Raw genomic sequence first — 19,887 nt, forward strand, 5'->3', positions numbered from 1 at the left:
GGTTCAGATTCATCATTTTCCACACTCTGCACGGATACTCCGCAGGGATGGGATACAGACATCCGTACCGATTCAGCACTCATGCCTTGTATTGTCAGGCTGTCAGACCATCCGTCGACCGACTTGACCTGGATCTCGTGCGAGTACCGAGGCTCCAGTTGATGGGCGCCCCGAAACAGCCTAGTTGGTTGGCATCACGCAGGTGGCTTGCGTTTGAAGGGCGGTTGGCGCAGTGCAAAGACGATGCCCCTGATCCACCTCTGAGGAGCCTCTCCACATACTTTAACCCTCTTCGCTTGCTTTTTCCTCTTAGACCTAAGCAGACTCGATCATCTTGGCCAGTTGTCAATCGCGTGGCACTGATGCGGGTTTAACGCCAGAAATGCCATCTTGGACATGACAGCCAGTCTTACTGCCTACCAGAAGGTCCTAGACATATCCACTCATACCCCGCCAAGGTCCAGACCAAACATTGAGATTCTCGTGTGGCTTGCGATATGCGCCAATAGCTTCGGTCAGTTAGGTACTTGAGTGCCTCGGACTTCCAGTCCATCAGGTAGGTAGGTGCATTCCTACCGCTGCCTTCACAGCATATTTGCGCAGTGAGATGTGCAAACAACGAGCCAGCGCTGTCACTCTCTTACATACTCCCCTCGGCGGAAGATACAAGTAGTGTCTTACATCAGGGAGATGAAGTCGTCTTCATATTCCGGATGCAGCACCCGTCAGACCGTAGACGGGATCGCTGAGCATTGTCCTACGCCCACAGTGTCTCACAAACCCTACGAAAGCGATCTGTACAAGTAATACACTCTGACACTGCGGACTGCACCCTTGCCAATGAGCACAAGCCGCCTCAGCACTAGCCACTTTACAGTAGCATTGGGGGCATCGTATTCTTTCAAATCGTGGAGAGACGGGGATATTGACTCGTACCTTACGCTGAGGATCATGAAGAACCGGGGGGAACTTTCGCCTTTTGCTCATCATTTGAGCGGTCCGTTCCTGTATACACGCCCACGACGCCCTCTGAGGCAGGTCGACTGGCTTCCAGATCATGGAAATCCCCATTATGGGATTCTCGCCCTGGATGATCCCACAGCAGCTGGCCGCACTAGATGACATGTCTAAGACATGAGCTAGGGTCGTTACACATCATCAAGCGGTGATGAGAAGTTATCCCAGCCATCTGGTTTGTGCTCCTCCAAGGAAACAGGAAACAAGTCGTTTACCAAAGTTCTGTCTGGAGAATGCATCAGTCCGTAGGCCACGGCGAGAACTGGGATCGACAGGGTAGCGTCTCGAAAAAGCCCGTCCCTCGTTCCGACGTGTTAATTGATGATCCTCGTGCGGAGGGGCAACGTGGTGTAGCGGGTCAACAAGCTATATCCACCTCGAAGCGAGGACGATCGCGAGGTCTTGAGGTTGCAGTCTCCTCCGACAAGTTAATTACGCACCCTCTCCACAGACTACAGCGACCACTGAGCTTCAGGTGCACCCTGCACGTAAGCTTACTCTCGTCACTACTCAGAACCCAGAAACCCGGAGTTGGCACTCTGTTGGGGGGTTTGGCAAAAACCTGCTGCCTGAGTCGCAGTGTAAATGAGCGCCATGCAACACCGGCCCGATGGCGAGTCAGGATGGAGTGCGATTTCGGGGAACGTTGCACGCGGAATGTCTCGCTCAAGCGCTGGCGCTGGGAGTCGGCCGACCCGTGCCAAGATCGAGAAAAGGCTTTACGGTTACGGAGCACGGGGCGACGCCCTTTTGAGATTTCGAGGATTCGACGTTGCACGAGGCTTTGCCCGACCGGTCGCATCTTTGCGAGGCGGCGGCTCCTAGAGTGCCGGATACCAATAACGACGAGAGGGGCTTGACGGGAACCCTGGGTTCGGACATTGCTCCTTTGTTCGAGTTATGACTGACAGCCCACGACAACGTTTTCAAGGAGTTGATCAGCTGAACGAAGGCTTCCAGAAACATGTGAAGTCTTTTGGTATCAATGGCTGAAAGGGAGCAAGAGGTCAGAAGACGCGCAAGCATGCTGCAGAACGGCTGGTGACATTCGTCTCATGTAAGCGGTTCTCGATCCGGTGTATTTGGCTGCCTTCCTCCACGTTGACGCCCGAGCTCTTTCACCGGTATCAGTATCGCTATGAGGAAGGGCACATTGATTGCCAAGGTGCGAGGATGAAGAGCTGATACGATTGCCCTTTGTACGCAAGGAGCTGACGCTTTCAATCCTGTCTCTCGTGGCCAAGGCATCGTTTCCTGTCTGCAGTTCAGCGGGTGTGCCAACATGCTCTTGCGGATGGCCCATTCCCTTCGATCTCAGTGCTACCTTCCGATGGAGACTTTGCAGCTGTGGAAAGATTTGGACGTACTCAAGGCTGAGATATACTGTGACCTGTCAGAGCCTGTATTCGTCAACAGGCTGGCCATTAATCCATTTACATTGTTCAGGGAGAAGTCAACAGATCAATGCGGTAGGTGATGATGAGAATCTTATCATACGACTTAGTCGTGTAGTCCTAGCGGATGAGCTAAGAAATTCAACGAGATTTCTATCTTATGCCGAAGGAACTGGCATAGTCCACTTGTTCCAAGTAGACATTGCAGTACTGCCATACAAGTTTGTGGCGAACGGGGAGTAATGCCCCAGCATGAAGTTGACGTGCTCGTTGCCTGCCCATACAACTAAGGTAGGTACCTACCAAATATAATTCACAGCCTCGATTCTGGGGACGCAGGTGTTTCACTGCGGCTGCCTCTGAGTGCCGTTGGTTGCATCTGCGACCTCGAAGAACTCGCTCGAAGCTCGACGCTCGGCTCATGTAATTGGACTTTTGGTCTGGGACCGCACGTTTCTCTAAGGGAGGAAGGGGTTTATCTCAGTTTCAGTGACTCTTTTAGTATTCCGTCTTTTTCAGATGGTTATACTTGATGGAATACCGGGATGTCGGACGTGGCGGGCAAACACGAGAGGCGGGTGAGGAAACCTCGTTCTATGAGGCAATCCTGCGAAGTTCCTCTTTAGCCTCGTGGTTTCAGAGGCTCGAACAGATGGCACTTGATGCGTCACCTCTATGAGGAAGACAATGGCAGAAGGAATAGGCTGAGTTCAATGTCCCTGTTGAGGAGGAGAAGATAAACTAGGTATGATCTTTGAGCTTTTATACTAGCTCTTGAATCGGCTTCGGTGAGCAGAGGCAGCTAGCAGGCTCTGCAGACAGTTCTGAGTGTTCGATGGTGAACGAGAATCCGAAGGAACCACGCGCTTTGCCGTGGGTGTCAAGGAGATCTCATGGGATTCAGGTAGGAATTCTCTCGTTTGGTTTTGTATCTAAATAGCCTACGCTTCGAACGTGTCGTGTTGGTTTTGCAGAAAGTGCAGGACTATGATGAGAAAGCTATACGATGTTGACTTTTCGGTCCGGAATGGCGGTTCTGACGAGTAGGCACAGGGCACGTTAACCTATAGGCCCTATATCTTCTAGCCCGGTGACTAGCTTTTGAATTGCGAAGTGATATTTGACTTTTTTCTGGGCAGAGAGACATACTTTGCGGAGTCATGTCTGAAAACTGTGAACATAAAATCAACGACTTAAAGTCACTGTCAACGCCACTGTCGATTCGTTCTACTTGTAGGAGGACACAACCGACATAGATCATTCTGATCAACCGGTATAGGGTCGTAGTTCCTGTTCCTATAGTGCATTACAGATTTTGATGGCATGATTCGGATATAAGAAAGCTTGGGTTGGCGATCTCATGCTCATTCTTGCAACTGTCTTGAACACTCTAGGAACAGCATCGATATCAGGTCTCGTAGTCCACCAAGCTGCTCGTGGAGACAACCATATATCTACTCTACCTGTCCAACGTTGCCAAAGCTGAACTACGTTCAGGTGCTGAATTCGTGGTCAGACCTCTCGAACACCCTCCGCCAAACGACTAGCGTTGGTCTCGTTCAGGTCTGCTAGTCAGTCAAGTCTCTGTGTTGGAACGTCAAAACGTCCACGTAGTTTCTGTTGGCTAAATGTGTGTCATTCCGACTCCAAAGTCAAATGCCAGAATATCTCCTACTTGAGCTTAGTGAGTTACACCTAGGTAGCGCCAACGGACCACCATGTTTGCCCCGAACCCAGGGTCCAACCTTGCATTAACGCTCCCACGCACGATTCCTTCTCTGCTCTATGCTCACCTTTTCTCCTAGCGGATTTTCTTGTTAATGCTCCTCTCAATTGGATGGGTTTACGGTGATACCAGTTGCATTATTCATGGGCATGCATCAGCGTCGTCGCAATTAGCGGTGGTCCGATGCACGGGGACGCACCGGATCGGCGCGCTTCCGGGGCGCGGTTTCGAGTCGGTGGGCTTTTTTGTTTTGGTACACCTGTCTGGCGGGTATGGCGGCAAGAAGAAGAAGAAGAAGCCAGTTGGGCGAATTAATGCCATTGAAGGAATTGACGACGGGAGTTTTTGTCGTTTTCAATGTTTTCAATAATTTGATGTGACCTTTTCTATTTGTTTGATGTGTTGATGGCTCACATGTATACCGTTTGGTGATTGCGATATCCCACTCGCGGCTTTCAGGTTGCATTATAGCCTTTCAAGACTTTTTGATTCGACGTTTGGCCGTTGCACTTACACAGCCTGATATTCGATTGTTCTATGCAGCGTTGCAAAGGTTGGGGGAGACTAATTCACGCGCGCGTCCATACATCGCACTCTGTCCAGCAACCGAGATCGCGCCCCCCGAGGCACGCTTACTCTTCGAAAAAGGAAAAGGGGGAGATAGCCGCGCATCGCGATGGCGGCACTCTTATCAACTTCAGCGTTGAGGCGCAGGCTGAGAACGGCTATCGACAACGACTCTCCCGGGAGGCGGCTATGGAGTTGGAGCGGGCCGAGTCAGGAGGTGGAAGAAAAGGTGGAAAAGGCGACGGCTTCGTTGCTCTCGTGGGAAGAATTACGTGAGTTGACCCAGCCAATCTCATGAAAGCTGCCTTGCTCGGAGTGGAAGTTGACGCTTATTCGTATAGCTGAGTGGCAACAGTGAGTCTTTTACCTCATGATATTTCGGAACAAGCAACTAAGTGAAACAAGATGTGGGAGCGATCATATAATGACTGGGTATCGGTGAGTATTCTTGATCAAAGGTGGTGATCTCTGATCATTTGTTCTAATGAAGTCTGAGATAGAGCAGCTTGTGGCTCCGTATCAGGCTGCTTTACCAGTTGGACCTATGTGCATAATGAGTCAGGTGAGTTGACGGTACGGCATCAGTCTGTTGAATTATCACAATCTGATACCGAGAACAGTCAACATCTACTCCCACATAATAGGGGCCATCATCTTCATTCTGCTACCATTCTACATCTTCAGTGATGGCATACCAGCGAGATGGAACATGGCCTCAACCGCAGACGTGGTCGTCTGCACCGCCTACACCATCGGGGTGATTACATGTTTCGTCCTTTCCACGGCGTAAGTCCACTCAAGTCATCAACTTTCCCTGGTTCTGTCTTCCCTATCCCGAGATATTCGGAAGCGTCTAACAAAGCTGACGCCCCTTCAAGCTTCCACACCCTCATGTCCCACAGCGAACCCATCTACCTCTCAGGCATTAAGGCCGACTTCCACGGCGTCCTCGCCCTCATGTGGTCCTCCGTCTTTCCCCTGGCGCACAACGTGTTCCCCTGCTCACCCGCCACGCGGGACGCCTACGTCGCGCTGACGGGCCTGCTGGCCGCCCTCTGCGCCGCGGCAACGGCGAGGCCGGATTTAGGCGCCGTGGACTTGGGACACCACCGCGCCGTGTTGTTTGCTGCGTTTGGGCTCGCGGTGTTTGTGTTGCCCATCGGGCACGGGGTGGCGCTGGCTGCGGATGGTGGACGAGAGGTGTGGGATAGGGTTGGTGGGTGGTGGGTCTTGGGGACGGCTGGGTGGAATTGTGTTGCTGTTATTGTGTATTGGGCCAAGGTGAGTTATTCTTCTCTTATGGTTTATGTGAACCCTGATTCGGGTTCCGCGTCGTGAGGGGAGTTTTGTAGTTGGTGCTTTGGGCTACGGGAGACTTTGCTAATTGGTCTGGGGTCAGTTTCCGGAGAGATGGTTCCCGAGGACGTTTGACTTACTTGGGGCCAGTCATCAGTTGATGCATATATTTGTGAGTGAAGATCCCTGCTTTTGCTGAACTACTCAGATAAGTCGTTACAGAGGGCTTGCTGATCATTCCAGGTTTTGGCTGCTGCTCTTTCGTATGCAAAGGCCGTTGTGGTGGCTTTCGATTACAGACATGCACAGGAGCTTGCGTGCTGAAGTTTAGTCTCAGGCAAATAAACATAGAGGAAGAGTGAAAGATATTTAATGAACTGTAGGCCGGCATCATGTTCTAATTGTCTATTCGATTTATAGAGCATAATACGAAGTCTAATTAGTGATCTATGTATCCAATAGAAACAGTGCTTCCAAAGACTTTACATCCAGTGGTACTTCTCCAAAAAACAAACAACACTGATTCTCTATGGGCCGAATCATTGTTCACCGATGTTGACAATAACCTTCCCCCGTGCCCTCCCACTACCAACAATCTCATACCCGTCCACGGCCTCTTCAAATCCAACCTCTCTCTCCACGACAGCCTTGACTCTCCCATCCGCCAGCATAGCAACAACCTCCTCCATCAGGGCCTTCCCAGGATCCATCATCGCCGTCGCAGCCCACCGCCTCCCCGTGCCGCCCAACCAAGTCGAACGAGGCCACAACGCGTTCATCTGCATCGTCCATCCCGCCTTGACGAGAGCCCCGACGGACTGGTCAGCCGGCTTAATCCCCACCGCAGAGTACACACCCTCGGGCTTCAGATACTCTGCGCAGTGCACATAAACATCCTGCACACCAACACAATCAACAACAGCATCGAACCTCCTCCCCTCAGCCCCGAACTTCTCCCCCAGCACCTTTGACACAGGCACCGGACGATCCGCAGTATAATCCACAACCTCGTCGGCGCCCAGCCCCAGCACCATCTCCGCGTTGCGTCCCGAACAGACGCCGACGACGTGGCCCTCCCGCCCGACGATGGCGCGCGCCATCTGCACGGCTAGAGACCCGATGCCGCCGCTGGCGCCGTTGACGAGAACCCTGTCGCCTGCTTTCAGTCCCGTCGCGCGGATGGTCACGGCGGCGGTGCAGCCTGCCGTCATGACGCAGCTCGCGTCGCGGAGGGAGACGTGGGAGGGGACGGGAACGGCGTAGCGCGCGGGCAGGAGGACGTGTTCTGACAAAGCGCCGGTGCCGGTTGGCCAGGCGTAGGATATGGGGAGGAAGGCTGCGACGCGGTCGCCCTGTGAGAAGAAGCGGGAGGTGCTGCTCTTGACTGCTGCAGTTGTGCTGGGTCCGGCGTTGACGGGCGTCGAAATACCCACATTTGAACCGGAACCGGAACCGGAGTCGGGGCTCCACACATCCGTTACGGTCCCGCTTAGGTCCCAATCCGGAACCGCCGTCTTTGCGCGCACGGCTCCGGGTAGCTTGGTGACGTAGAGGTGTCCGCCCGGGTTCAGGGCCGCGTGTGCGACTTTTACGAGGAGCCATTGGTTGCCGTCGGCGGCGCCGGGAACGGGTTTGGCTTTTGCGAGGAGTTGGGCGGTTGGTGGGAGGGTTGGGGCTGGTCTGGAGACGAGGGAGAGGACGGAGCGGGGGGTGCCGCGGTTGGTGAATGTCCAGGCGCGGGATGAGGCCATGTTTCGTTCAATTCTCGGGCCTGGGAAGCCAAGGATGAATTGTTTGAATGGATGAGAGCTTGGTATAAATATATATTTTGGTGATGTTTGATTTTGTTCGAAGCCTAGAGAGAACGAGGATATAGAAGAGCAGGCCAGGAAGATGATTCTTTATTGAAACTTGTTATATACTTTGCAGGTGTCTCTTTTGTCGCACTCCAATGAGTTCTTATACGAATACCATAACTGCACTTAGTTGAGGGTCGTCGTCAGAATCGGCGGAAGTCGGCGCTGCCTAACGGTTAAACATAACGGTCTGGTGAGGGCGATCCTGCCACATGGTATGCTGCGAGTGAGGGGACCAATAGTAGCCAAGTAAGAACGCCACAACTCGAAATTCAAGAATTATGTTCCTTTCTTCCTCTGCTCTCTCTCCCCACGACTCGGAAAGAGAAGAGACAACTAAACTGCCGCTTGCGTGTTACTAGTTAGCACCCCCATCTGCCATTCCGTACTCGTCAAGTTGAGCTGGAAGCCATGACGGAGATCGTTTCGATTGCTTGGAAATGATTGTGGCCATTACTTAGGCAGGCTGGCCCCGTCGCCTAGTAGATTAGGGAGTCGAGACTGCGGACGAGGTGTTGCCATCGAATGCGAAGAAGAGTTGCATTTTATCGTCGATCTACTGTGCATTGGACTGGCAGAACCTGATTGGCCCGCTAGCTATCCGTAGGCTAAAGGAGATGCTTTTGGGGGAAAGTAAGATTCAGAATCAAGCCATAATCTGAATACTGGCTTCTCGACACTGCAGCTAACTTTTGCATCCCCTTAGGCAATACTGTGTACTGTGTATGTGCTGCCGGACTAGGATCGTAGTTTCGGGTATTTTCTAGGCAGGCTGGAACGTCAAAAGTGGTCGTCCGAAGAAAGTTCACCAGGTAGCATCGGTATCAGGATACTGCGTTCAACGTAACACTGGCCCCAGCTGAGATTCAGATTCGAGTAAATATACGAGATTCAGTGTCGCGAACCCAAGTTCAATACTGAGGCCAGGCATGTCTATAGATACCCGAGTGGATGGCGATGCTTTGCAGTGAGGCCGAAGCATTGTGCAGATTCATCGGCACATGTACAGCAAGTCAAGGTACACTACCTAACCAAGCAAGTAGAAAGTGCAAAGGGGTTATCCGAACTGAAAACATGCGGCCAAAAAAAAAATGAAAAAGACGCGACGTGCAGCTGACACTTTTCTTTGAGCTGAATGAGTCGCCAGTTTGCCAGGTTCATCGCATTGAACCGTGTGGCACGGGCGACGTCTCACTGGCCTCACTGGCAGTCACGACTCACCAGATGGGAGTGGGACGATTTGTCTCGACACCGGTCGGGTCCATCGTCCATCCCCGCGACGGCTTGCCCTGAATGGAAAGTCTGGTGGCTGTGTGGCACAGCGGCACCGGCACGAAAGGGCGGCGTGTGGGGCGCCCCGGGCAGAGTGGGAAGTGGAGATGGAAGACACTTTGTGGACTTTTGGGGCGTCGAGGGCGAATTTCCCACCCAATGACAGTCTTGCCGCAGCGTAGTGGTCCCTTGGTAGAAGACCGGCGACCTGAGCTGACAGTCCAGTCCACCCAAGTCCAGCCAAAACCCAGTGGAGGGGAGGGGGGAAAAGAACGCCGGCAGGAGGTCCCTTGGTGGCCAAAGGAGGGCCAAGACTTTGGGACGCAGAATTCGGGGCCTGGAACCTTGTCGTGCCTGTCACGCTTGTCCACCGGAAAGCCAAAATAACCACCACCACCACCACCACCACCACCCATAAGGTACTTCCCCATCCCTGGTGCGTCTGCCTACGTCCCCAGGTGCCCAGGAACGCATACGGCCGTCGGCAACACACCATTCCTTTCTGTCTTGCCCATCCCCTCACAACTGTCCTGTCTCTCGTTTTTTTTTTCTGTTACCTTGCTGGGCTGTTGTTGTTTTCGTCTTTGCTGCCGTTGGAGCATTTGTTTACGCCTTGGTCTCCCGCATCTCCATCTCCATCTTCGACCTTACTATTGAGACATTCACTAGGCATCTCACAACGAAGACCACCGACCTACCTCTTCTCCTCCCACGACCACACCACAGCGTCGTTCCCTCAAGATGTCGATGCCAGGCGCCTTCTCTCCCGATCTGTCACCCTTTGAACCAGACTCCAAGAAGGACGATGCTTCCTCTGCCGCCGCCAACCCGCCGCCTCTCCGTCTCAACCAACCCTCCGACGCCTTCTCCCTCCACACAAACGACCCCTACTACGACGACATCGCCACAGCCTCGTCTTCCAATGCCGGCGACCTGCCCCCGTCCTACACCGACGAGCCCTCGTCGCTCGACCCAAAACACAACATAACCACCACCGTGACCCCGCTCCTGGCAGACGAGTCCGGCCACTCCCCGCTCCTCTTCCGCAGGGACCCCGAAACCGGTGCCGAAATCCACTGCTCACGCCGCCTCGACACCGACCCGGCCTTTCTCGAGTCCCACATCACATCTCTCGCCCAGTCGCCACCGAGACCCTACCTGCGCGTCCGCGGCACCCACACCGAGAGCATCCGCAAGCGCGACGACAAGACGGAGAGCAAGACCGTCGTCGACTTTGACGTCCGCGTCGAGCTTACCCCGTACCTCTACCGCGACATCGCCACCCGCCGCTCCTGGCGTGAGCTTCGCACCGCAGACAACTTTTCAAAGGTCCGCCGCGGTACCGTCTTCCCCACCCGTGCCCCGGGCTTCGGCGGCAGGTCTTCGGGTGCTCGAGGCGGCGCCGCCGGCGAGGAGGTGAGCAAGGAGCCGCCCACGCTGCGGGAGTGGTGCCACCGCTACTGCGCCTCGCACGCGGGGCTCAAGACCTTTTCGCTCCTGCGCACCGTGCCGGGCTTCGACGACGACGAGCGCCTCAAGGCTCGCCTCGAGGACCTCGTCCGCGCCACGAACTACCGCGGCCGCATCGACGTCTCCTTCCCCGTCCATGACAGCACGGTCGAGATCTACAACACGTGCCGCGTGAATCGCTGGCGCCAGACCACCTGGATCCGCTGGCTGTTTTATCTGACCTTCCTCTGGATCTTTGCGTGGCCCTACCTCTTCTTCCGCACCAAGCGCTTCGAGGTCGTCGAAGCCGAGTGGGCGTTTTCCAGGCGCCGCAGAGATCCCCTGACGGGTGCGGCGGGCGGCAGAGACTACGTCAGCCTGTCCGAGGCGGACCTGTACAACATGTGGGCGCGGGCCATCTCCAAGGCCGTGCTGGAGAGGAGGCAGGGCGAGCTGGACCAGCGCGACCTGCGAGATGCCGAGGGAAGACAGGACACGAGCTTCGAAGACGTCCTCGCGGGGATCGATCAGGAGACAACGAGAGGGCTCGTAAGGGCTGGTGTTAGTGCCATGAATGTTGTCAATCGACACTTTGGGTGGGGAGAGGATCGTTGATTTTTGGTCTCGGTCGAGCACAGCATGCTTTTTGATTTCCTTGTTCCTTGGCTGTTTCGTTCATTGGGTATCGGTGTCGTTTCCTCGGATAGGTCGCTTTGCTCGTCTTTTTGCTGTTTTTCGTTTGCTCAAGGCCGGAAGTGCGGGTGTCTTGCTTTCTTGTCCTTGTTTCCTGCATCGCCTCGTAATGATTCCCAGACTGTGACGCATCATGATTCTTTCTTTGCCCTTTTGGTTCGGGGATACCACTGTTTTGGCATAGGTAGCGAGGGTTCAGAGTACTTGCGAAAAGCACAGCATGATATATATATACATACGTAGTACCCAATCGAGACGAATTGCTATTACATCGGAGTAAGAATATCAGTGCATCGGGTGATGTGTAAAGTTGTGATCCGTGAAAAGGGCATAGCCATGGAGATATGTGCAGAAGCAAATGAGAAAATTAATGTAGTGTAAGAAGGAGGAGGAGAGAAATATCATGTTGCACCCGAAGCTTCCGTCCCATGTCTCACAAGCGACTGGACCCCGTCCGCTTCGTGTAAGCACCGCTCGAGCATCGTTAGGGTCTAGCTCCGTCCGGACGGCAAGAGCGACCGAGGAGAGCAGTAGTTTTTGGCGAAGGTCACCAATTGGACGAGTACGGACCGTCCGCACAGAGTTTAGGTAATCTGGACCCTGCGCCGACGGAACCCCGCCGTTTTGTTGTGCCCCGCCATCCCACCTCACCTCAACTCAGTCAATCTCACTGCGCCTAAACACTGAGAAGCTCCAAACACACTCACGAGCTCGCCAAGCCATTTCCCAACGTCGTGTCGTTCAACGTCCCCCGAATTCTTCAGCGACAAGAGAGTCTTCACTCCAGTTCAAGATTCAAACAGATTGCATCGGGGAAAGGGGGGAAGAATAAAGTTATGGAAGTCAAGAATCCGCGCCGGGTGTTGGCGGTCTCGCTCGCCGATTCGACGCAGCATTTGAGTAGAGTCATCAAAGGTTGGTGAAAACGGCACTCTCTTCTTTTCCCCCTGTTTGTTTACTTAGTCTGGGCATTCTCTCTCACTCCAAAGCGTCTGATTCTCATCCATCTCATTCTCATCAAGAGATGAAACGGGAATCAAGCCCGCCATCCCATGAGAAACTACGCAACGGCATCCTCATAATCTCACCGTAACTCGTCACATCACACCTTTCCACACACGCCCCCCCTCCTCCCCCGCAACTGGGGTATCTGCCAGATACTTGATACAATAATCATACTAATACGGAAGCGCAGATCTCACAGGCACCCACCCAGAACCGGCATCCACAACCCTCGCAGGCACAACGCACATCCTCCCCATCAAGACGAGCTACTACACCGCCGACGTGCCCATCTGGCTGGACCTCGTCGACTCCCCAGCCGAGTGGTCCGCCTCCTTTCTCTCGCCCGAGGCGAAAGAAGTTCTCACCGTGCTAGGCGGGCTGGCTGTTGTATTCGCGCTGCCTTCTTCTTCGCCTTCTGCTTCCTCGTCTCTTTCTTCCGCGGTCCCGTCTTCGACATCAGCATCGGCGCCGGCAGACGTCACCACCACTCATGCCACCGTCGCGTCACCACCAGCACCAACCCCCCAGCCCTCGCCAGAGGACACCCGCGCACTCATCACCGAGGTCGGGAGAGTCGTTCGCGAAGGGCTCGGCGGGTGGGGATGGGACGGCGTCGGGTTGGGCATCGGCGTCGGGGATGGCACGGCGGACGAGTGGGAGGATCTCTGCGCTGAATGGGGACTCGAGTTCGTTCAGGTTCGTGGGGGTAAGAAGGATGATGGCCGGAACGAGTTTGGAGGTTCGTATCTCGCATCTGCCCCTGCTTGTTTCCTCCTTTGTCCCTTCTTCTACTTTTCGGCTTCTCCTTTGCTCTGAGCTATTCACTCTTCAGCTCATACCCTCGAGCCTTGCTTCAACCCTCGAGGGCCGTTTTGGGAAGAAGGAGTCATGGGGGGGTAGAGGACCTTTGTCCCGGAACTTACCCCTATTCGACACAACATATCAAAGGCCCGAACATACTGACATCCCTTCTCTGGTAGAGAAAATGGGCATAGCAAGAGTCCTCGAAGCCCTCGAATCCAACGACTGGGACGCCGTGGACGCCATGGACGGCCCGTCGGACCTCGACTCGGACCTCGACGCTGCCGCCGGCGATTTACCCAGGAAACCTAGACCTCTAGCAGGCGGCACCGGCAACGATGACGACGACGATGAGTTTGACCTCGACGACCCAGAGAACCTGGATTTCGGCTTCGACAGAGCGGATTTCGAAGGGTTGAAGAAGGCGATTTGGAATCTCGAGCAGGAGCAGGAGCAGGAGGAGGATGAAGTAGCAGAATGGGGAGCACTGGGAACGGGGAAAACAGCGAGTGGAAGTAGAGGAGGCGCTGCTACAACCGAAATCCCGGATGCAAAAGAGAAGAAGGGCAAGGACGAAGAAAAGGAGGACCTGGATGCCGAGGACGTGGAAAAGATTGAGCAGATGATGCGCAAGTTGCAGGCTGTCCGGGACCTCAGCGCGGGTCTGCCCGAGGACCAGAGGCGGAGGATGGCGAAGAAGGCTGTTGGGGAGGTGATGAAGGAGCTTTGAAAGGGGGGGAGGGGGGCGGGGGGAGAAAAAATATCAAAAGGACGCTTCTGGCTCTTCTGATTTGGTCTGGTCTGCTGTGCTCTAGGGGTCGGGGCGTTGATATTGGTCATCCGTGTCATCATGTCCGCTGCACAGAGACTTCATATTCCCGGAAGCAGAACACGAAAGGCACCGCTGGGATGGAAGCGGGATTAGGGAAATGGCTTGCTGGTTGGCTGTTCTGAGAGGGTGTCTACCCTCACGAGCAGTTCGAAGAGCGTGGCGTCCTTTCTCTTGGGCAGTAACAGTGACGGAAAAAGAAAATGAACTGGCTGGAACTTGAAAATTTCCAAGTCCCTCCCACCAGAAATCTCGTCGGCAGAAACCTCACGCTTGTGGCTATTTGAAAATCAAGGTCATGACCTTTCCGTGTTCTATACAGGAGAACGAGAGAGAGAGAGAGAGCCTTCGATCAAGGGTCGAAGGCAGCAGCGCCTACCTTCAGACCAGAGATGCCAGCTCCCGCCGTCATTGAGAGAGAGGAAAAGGTGGCGTAAAGACATACCCAGGGACGTCAGGTCTGAAATGCGGAGAGAAAAGGGCGCAGAAAATCGATCTCGTTTTTCCATGAAGCAGAAGCATTCGAATGTTGGGGCATTCCTTTTCCTCCCGTGATGCCTTGCTCCTTCCAGGTTTTTGTAAGCCCAGCCTCCCAAAACGAACCACCTCGGGTATTGGAGATATTGCAATGTTTTCCGGCGTTGAGTGGTCCATGATAGTTCTCTAGGTCATGCACTGAGGAAAAATAGTATACTTGGAGCAATGTGACAGGCGCAAGCGGTCCCTCGGCTGGATACTGTAGGCAAAGCAGCTGGCGTCAAAGCCGACCCTCTTACAATGCCAGATGAAGAAATCACAAAGGCAACTGTAGCCCTCACAACCCTCGAACTCATGGGAATTGTGAACGCACGCATGGAAATACTCGTCATCCCTCAGTCACGTAGTTTTGTACATATCGAAATCCCACATAAGCTCATTGATTCGGGCGGCGACATAAACCCGTCCAAATATGAGTTCGGCAACAGTTCTATGCAACCCGAGAGGCTCGACATGCAGCCAACGATATGTTCCATCTGCACCCCCTCAACTGTCGCCAAACCTATTCAACCTTCTCCATGTCGTTAGAATCTGCAACGGCCATCTTCAGCCAACTAGCAAGAAGCCTTGAGAGTATCCGTCGTATTATTGAGCTCCAGCTCATGAATTTGCTAGCGACCATGCTGAAAACAATATGGAGCAACAACGATAGTCAGTCACTACATCCAAAAGGGGCACCGCATAGGGGTAAAGCCTCCAGAAACGTGGCTTCCTGCTGATCTCCCGTGAGCAGACAAATTGTAGGCTATCCAAAGGACGTAGATCCCGGGATATTCAAGGAAAATGCTGCCCCGGCTGTGTACGCCTAGGTCGGCCTATTCCGAGAATCATAAGGCCTCTCCTATTTCTTTCAGTCTTCGACACGCCGCGTGGCATGCATAGAGTGTTGCTTCTTAGTGTAAGAACAGTCCCCCATCCCAACATCTTCCGCAAGCTGACCCGTTTTGGGGCAGGGGAAACCGAGGGCGTGGTTAAGCAGACATATAGGTTTGCGTTAGACGGCTTGGAAATATAAAGTGAACCCACTCGAATCGAGCAGTTCGGACGGTGGGCGAAGGAAGCAGGGAATCCATTAGTATCATGCGGCAAGACTAGTGTACGCAGTCAGTCCATACTGTCAAAGGTCGTTCGTCACTTGGGTTAGGCTTCGGGGACGCTCCGCGCTTGAGTTTACCTATACCGAGTCATGAAAAAGAAGCCCTCTGTAGCTCATGTCAATCGCCGAGAAGCTGGATCAACCCGGGAGAATATATTGATCCGAACAATTTGACGGTCAAGTCCCGTCTCGGGTCAAGCAGGTGTCAGCGGGAGGCCGGCCAGGGGACCCGTCTCGGTGAGGGCCGGGAAGAACATCAGACGAACGCTAGCGTCGATCCTCTTGCAAGCCCTTGTGCGATCTCGTACAGATGCACGACGTCGACGTCGCAGACAGACGACGAGCAGGGACAAGTCCGGCACAGCCTCTCCATATGGCCCACAGCTTGGTTATGCCGACGTGGTTCCCCTCCTCGTTCCTATCCCCTCTAGAGGCCCGAGCACGCACGTCTTTGTAGCAATAGAATGTTCTGCCGCGCCTCGCCAAACAATGCGGCGGAGCAGCGCGTTGGAGACCGCCGACGCATGACTGGTGGTCTTTTTCCTTTCCTTCACGAATCCTCCCTCCTCTGCCGGCGGGGAAGCTAGGCTCAATCGGAAATTTCTCAGCGATGCTTGTAATGCTTGTCGAGGAAGCGATAACCTGCTAAGTTTCAGCAAACTCGATTGGGAATGCTTGGCCCGGTATCACGGTAGTTTTGGGTACCCTGCTGCGCTGTTGGGGGCTTCGCTAGACGCTGCATTCATGATAGTTGGCGACCGATGGTCGATTATATCCCAGCATAGAGGGCATTTCCGTACGGGTAGGCTGTAGCCAAGTCGATTGAGGAGAAAACTAATCGTCCGAGCTTACTGGCGCGATGCTGTGGGATCTCGAGTTTTGCCTCACAGTCGCTAGTGAAGATCAGGCTCGTTGCACAGCATCTCTCATATGTAATGGGAAGTAAACAATCGCAACATGCGCAATGAGCATGCACCATCTTGCCATCGAGGCTTCAAAACAATGCACCTGGAGCAAGCAATGGCAACGCGTCAAGGCGCGTTTCTCAATGTGTTGTCGCAGCGTCGCGAAGATCATTCATGCCTCGGCGGAGCCCCAGCTTTAGCAACTTGCCTATTGGTCAACGTTTGCGGAGTGATTATGCTCTGTCAGTTGTGGACATGGAGCTGAATGCGTTTGCAGGCGACATGAAAGCTCTGGGCCTCCAAACGTGGCTACAGAAGCAGAACCAGATTTTTGGGACGGTATCGATGGCAACTGACAGTCTGACAGCCATGAGCGTTTCGCAGTGTGGAAACAAAGGGACGACAAAAGTCTGTGAAGCACGCCATTATCAAGCCAAGCCAAATTAGCCAGCTATCGACAACACGGGCTTGATGGAGACTGTAGCCTTTTCGGTAGCTGCGGATGGTCAGCTGACAGGACTCCCGGAGCAGCAGATCTGATAGATGGACCCTGTATCCGTAAAGTGTCAGACGCTCTCGTGTTGCCTGGCTGTCAGTAGCCGATTTCCATGCCACCGTTTGATTCTGTGGGTTGGTGCCACCGACTTTGCGGCGGAAATGTCAGCGATCCATCTCGCCTATTCCTCGCCTTGTCTACCTCTTGCGGCAATCTTGCGTATTACCCATAAAGGGTCCAGCAACAAGAGCCGGTCTCTCAAGGGCTCCCGGCAAGCGAGGATTAAGTCTGCAGGGCTCGAGATAGGGGGAGGGGCAAAGCCAAGGGAGTCGGCCGGGGATTTCGGGCTCGCAATGTTCGACGATTCTTCTGGAACGAATTCACCAGGCTGTGAGATTGGGGTCCCCGTCCGGCGTCCGGTGATGCTAGCAGCGATGAACCCCAGACGGGCAGATTCTTTGAAGCAATGGGCAGCTCATACCGGCGACCGCGAAGTCCGGACACAGACGGCAGCGGGTTGGCAAGTCAAAAGAGGGCGATGGATGCCACAACCAGATTTGGCCCGCCGTATTTACTGACGACCGTCGTCGGCTTCGGTGGCTGAGTCAGTAACAGAAGTGTTTAGATTGTTTGAACCCAAGGCCAACGGCGAGTGGGCATCCAAAACGACGATCTCCCACCAACAACGCACGGAACTATGCGACGGTCGGTTGTCAATAGTCACGGCTAGACTTCCTGCTCCCGTTCTCCTTTATGCGGCGAAAGAAGATAGTCATCTATGTTCCGTACGGATACTCCCCCAGGGTTCTTGGTTGATATTTTGCGGAGGAAGCACGCTGCACAACGGCCGCGCTCCGACAGGGCTCTTGTCTGACAGTTGTTGTTGAACGGGGCCGGAGGCGGACCGGGGGACTAGGACTGGAGACGCGAGCCAGAAGCGGGAAGAGAAAAGATCAGACGAAAAAGGCACGACGCATCCGCAGAATGAGGGCCCATGGGGCCAGAGAGGCGTGGAAAGGCAGGGGGAACCTCAACCAAGGCTCTCTCAGACTCTCACCCCTCCCTTTCTCTTCCTCCAGGCTCCATGTCTGATGATTCTGCCCTGGTTCCATGAGAGAGAGCCTTAAGCCCTGAGCCATGAGATGCTGCGGTAGTGGCTCTCTCTCTAACCCGACAAGGAAATCCATCGACGATCTTTCGCCTGACCGAATTCGGCCAGGTTTCAAGCATAATGTCCAATGAGAGTGATTTGACTTTGACAGATCCCTGTTGTTCTCCTCGAGGCTGGTTGGCTGAGCCGCAGCGTCCCTGAGAAAGTTGCAAGGTATCAACATCAGCGCTCAGGGGTAAAAGCGGATCCTGCTGAAGACAACCTGGAGCCCTGACACCGACTAGTTCTCAGGGACAGTCTTCCGCATTCCTCAACACTGTGCTGACTTTCTCGCACTTCGTGCACCCCTTCAAGGAGACCAATTCTGGAAAACGGAGCCGAATTGTCATGCATCACCGACGTAATGCCGTCCCTCTCCGTTGCTCCACGACTTTGCTTCGGCGCTGACAGCGGCGTTGTCTCGTTTGAGCAGAGAAGCCTGTGGACTCTCGAGTGATGTTTACCTCGTTTCCATGCAGGATAAAGTCAAACTCTATGCTTCGTCGCTCGGAACACTTGAAACGAAGCCACTTGGTTGGTTAGAGAACAACAAAATACCAACAAGACCCCCGTCAGCCTTCCGGGGGGGGGGGTGCTTCTTTAGAGGACCACCTAGCCGGGATGAGGACCGCCAATGCCATGAATACAAGTACAAAGGCAAATGCAAGTGCAGACATGGAGGTATTATTTGACCTTGAACTTTGGATGGGCGGAGGATCTCATTGCTATTTCGGGCTTCCTGATGGTGTCTGGTAGACTTGTAGCCGCCTTTACGGAGTCCGTCTATCTTAGTGATACGCCGACGCGTGCGCGAGCATGGGACATTCCGATCGTTTGAGCTCCATTCGACGGCGCCACGCCTTCGAGGAACGATGCCGGCGGCAGCGAGCGCCAATGAGCGCTTGGGCGGAACATTTCGTCTGAACTTTTTGTCATCTGACATTGGCAGAGCATGTCCAATGTCACCGGCCGTGATCAGACCGAGACGTCTGAGCATATTAAGAGTCAAAGCTCCGGCAGTCGCGCAACCGCAATCCATCTGCTGCTGCCGAACTTCACGGATGTGCTTCTCGCGAATGCAAAATATTTGTCCCCCGCCGCTGGCCGATGGAGCTCCTCCACCAATCTTGAAAGGGTCGCCGTAGGACGGCCGGATGGCTTGGAGCTTGGAGGTAGCTGGCCGGATGATCAAAGGCAGTTAGCGCTGCGTTACAGTGTCTTCGGTGCATGTGGCACTTGGGTCATGGGATGGGTGTTCTGGCTGCATAACGCTTCTGCAGGTACGAGGTAACACAAGTTGCGTCTCCCAAAAGCCAAGGCCGAAGCGGAAGGCTCCTGGAAAGTCGACGAGAGTATGTCGCTGCCTTTGGTCTAGCAACGGAGGGAGGATCGATGCGAATTCCAAAGACCGTTTCGAGCTCGAACGTGAGGACGGCGAAACAAGACCAGTCGTGGGCCTTGTGCTGAATAGCATTGGTTCGCAAGATGCATACTGGAACGCTCAAAGTGTGCAAAAAAGACCCTCCGTCGTGCAAAGCGATCTTTGTGATGCCCTAGTGTCTTGTCTGAGACATCCCTTTGGTTCCCGGCACTCCCACAGGAATGGCCAGACGATCGCCCCGACGCGTTGTTTTCAAAGGTACGACGTTTCGATGTCTGTTGCAGACGCGAGACAAGGCCAAAGGGAGATGCCGAGCATGGAGCAAACATAGTTCACCTCAGACTTGTGCGCAAAGATGCGTGGCGGCACCATCCCTCGGTATGACGGTCGACGAGGTCGGCTGGTATGTAGTTGGGC

The 19,887-nt window shown here is 54.1% G+C and overlaps 6 protein-coding genes across 6 annotated transcripts; 5 read left to right on the forward strand and 1 right to left on the reverse strand.

Moving 5' to 3' along the window:
* The first annotated feature begins 1,102 nt into the window (after window positions 1-1,102).
* Window positions 1,103-1,938, forward strand: BDZ83DRAFT_255195 (uncharacterized protein). Its single transcript, XM_060501959.1, has one exon. The coding sequence runs from the start codon at window positions 1,251-1,253 to the stop codon at window positions 1,875-1,877; it is 627 nt and encodes a 208-aa protein (XP_060366624.1). The 5' UTR covers window positions 1,103-1,250; the 3' UTR covers window positions 1,878-1,938.
* Window positions 1,939-4,813: 2,875 nt separating this feature from the next.
* On the forward strand, window positions 4,814-6,199 carry BDZ83DRAFT_718350 (hemolysin-III related-domain-containing protein; the record flags this gene model as incomplete). The annotated part of the gene is made up of 4 exons (XM_060512061.1): window positions 4,814-4,976; window positions 5,325-5,490; window positions 5,583-5,985; window positions 6,104-6,199. 4 exons carry the CDS (start codon window positions 4,814-4,816, stop codon window positions 6,197-6,199), a joined length of 828 nt encoding a protein of 275 aa, XP_060366625.1.
* Window positions 6,200-6,539: 340 nt separating this feature from the next.
* BDZ83DRAFT_574169 (uncharacterized protein) lies at window positions 6,540-7,751 on the reverse strand (the record flags this gene model as incomplete). Its single annotated transcript, XM_060504689.1, has 2 exons — window positions 6,540-7,384; window positions 7,448-7,751. 2 exons carry the CDS (start codon window positions 7,749-7,751, stop codon window positions 6,540-6,542), a joined length of 1,149 nt encoding a protein of 382 aa, XP_060366626.1.
* A 2,118-nt stretch (window positions 7,752-9,869) lies between these two features.
* BDZ83DRAFT_574079 (uncharacterized protein) lies at window positions 9,870-11,192 on the forward strand (the record flags this gene model as incomplete). The annotated part of the gene is made up of 1 exon (XM_060504679.1): window positions 9,870-11,192. One exon carries the CDS (start codon window positions 9,870-9,872, stop codon window positions 11,190-11,192), a length of 1,323 nt encoding a protein of 440 aa, XP_060366627.1.
* Window positions 11,193-11,936: 744 nt separating this feature from the next.
* Window positions 11,937-13,814, forward strand: BDZ83DRAFT_615528 (alpha and gamma adaptin binding protein p34-domain-containing protein). Its single transcript, XM_060507900.1, has 3 exons — window positions 11,937-12,185; window positions 12,466-13,014; window positions 13,256-13,814. The coding sequence occupies exons 1-3, from the start codon at window positions 12,107-12,109 to the stop codon at window positions 13,804-13,806; spliced, it is 1,179 nt and encodes a 392-aa protein (XP_060366628.1). The 5' UTR covers window positions 11,937-12,106; the 3' UTR covers window positions 13,807-13,814.
* Window positions 13,815-18,675: 4,861 nt separating this feature from the next.
* Window positions 18,676-19,591, forward strand: BDZ83DRAFT_729449 (uncharacterized protein). Its single transcript, XM_060512821.1, has 2 exons — window positions 18,676-19,369; window positions 19,403-19,591. The coding sequence occupies exons 1-2, from the start codon at window positions 19,042-19,044 to the stop codon at window positions 19,462-19,464; spliced, it is 390 nt and encodes a 129-aa protein (XP_060366629.1). The 5' UTR covers window positions 18,676-19,041; the 3' UTR covers window positions 19,465-19,591.
* The last annotated feature ends 296 nt before the right edge of the window (window positions 19,592-19,887 follow it).

The sequence above is a fragment of the Colletotrichum acutatum genome (genome assembly GCF_030867785.1).
Source record: "Colletotrichum acutatum strain CBS 112980 chromosome Unknown BDZ83scaffold_31, whole genome shotgun sequence".
In the NCBI taxonomy this organism is placed as follows: domain Eukaryota; kingdom Fungi; phylum Ascomycota; class Sordariomycetes; order Glomerellales; family Glomerellaceae; genus Colletotrichum; species Colletotrichum acutatum.

What these genes read in the sequence shown, in the direction of transcription:
- BDZ83DRAFT_255195 (XM_060501959.1), top strand. Translation starts at nt 1,251, where the DNA reads ATGCATCAGTCCGTAGGCCACGGCGAGAACTGGGATCGACAGGGTAGC.
- BDZ83DRAFT_615528 (XM_060507900.1), top strand. Translation starts at nt 12,107, where the DNA reads ATGGAAGTCAAGAATCCGCGCCGGGTGTTGGCGGTCTCGCTCGCCGAT. An exon ending in TTTGAGTAGAGTCATCAAAG is followed by an intron (nt 12,186 to 12,465) that starts GTTGGTGAAAAC and finishes ACGGAAGCGCAG; the next exon opens with ATCTCACAGGCACCCACCCA. An exon ending in TGGCCGGAACGAGTTTGGAG is followed by an intron (nt 13,015 to 13,255) that starts GTTCGTATCTCG and finishes CTTCTCTGGTAG; the next exon opens with AGAAAATGGGCATAGCAAGA.
- BDZ83DRAFT_729449 (XM_060512821.1), top strand. Translation starts at nt 19,042, where the DNA reads ATGTCCAATGTCACCGGCCGTGATCAGACCGAGACGTCTGAGCATATT. An exon ending in GCTGCATAACGCTTCTGCAG is followed by an intron (nt 19,370 to 19,402) that starts GTACGAGGTAAC and finishes GTCTCCCAAAAG; the next exon opens with CCAAGGCCGAAGCGGAAGGC.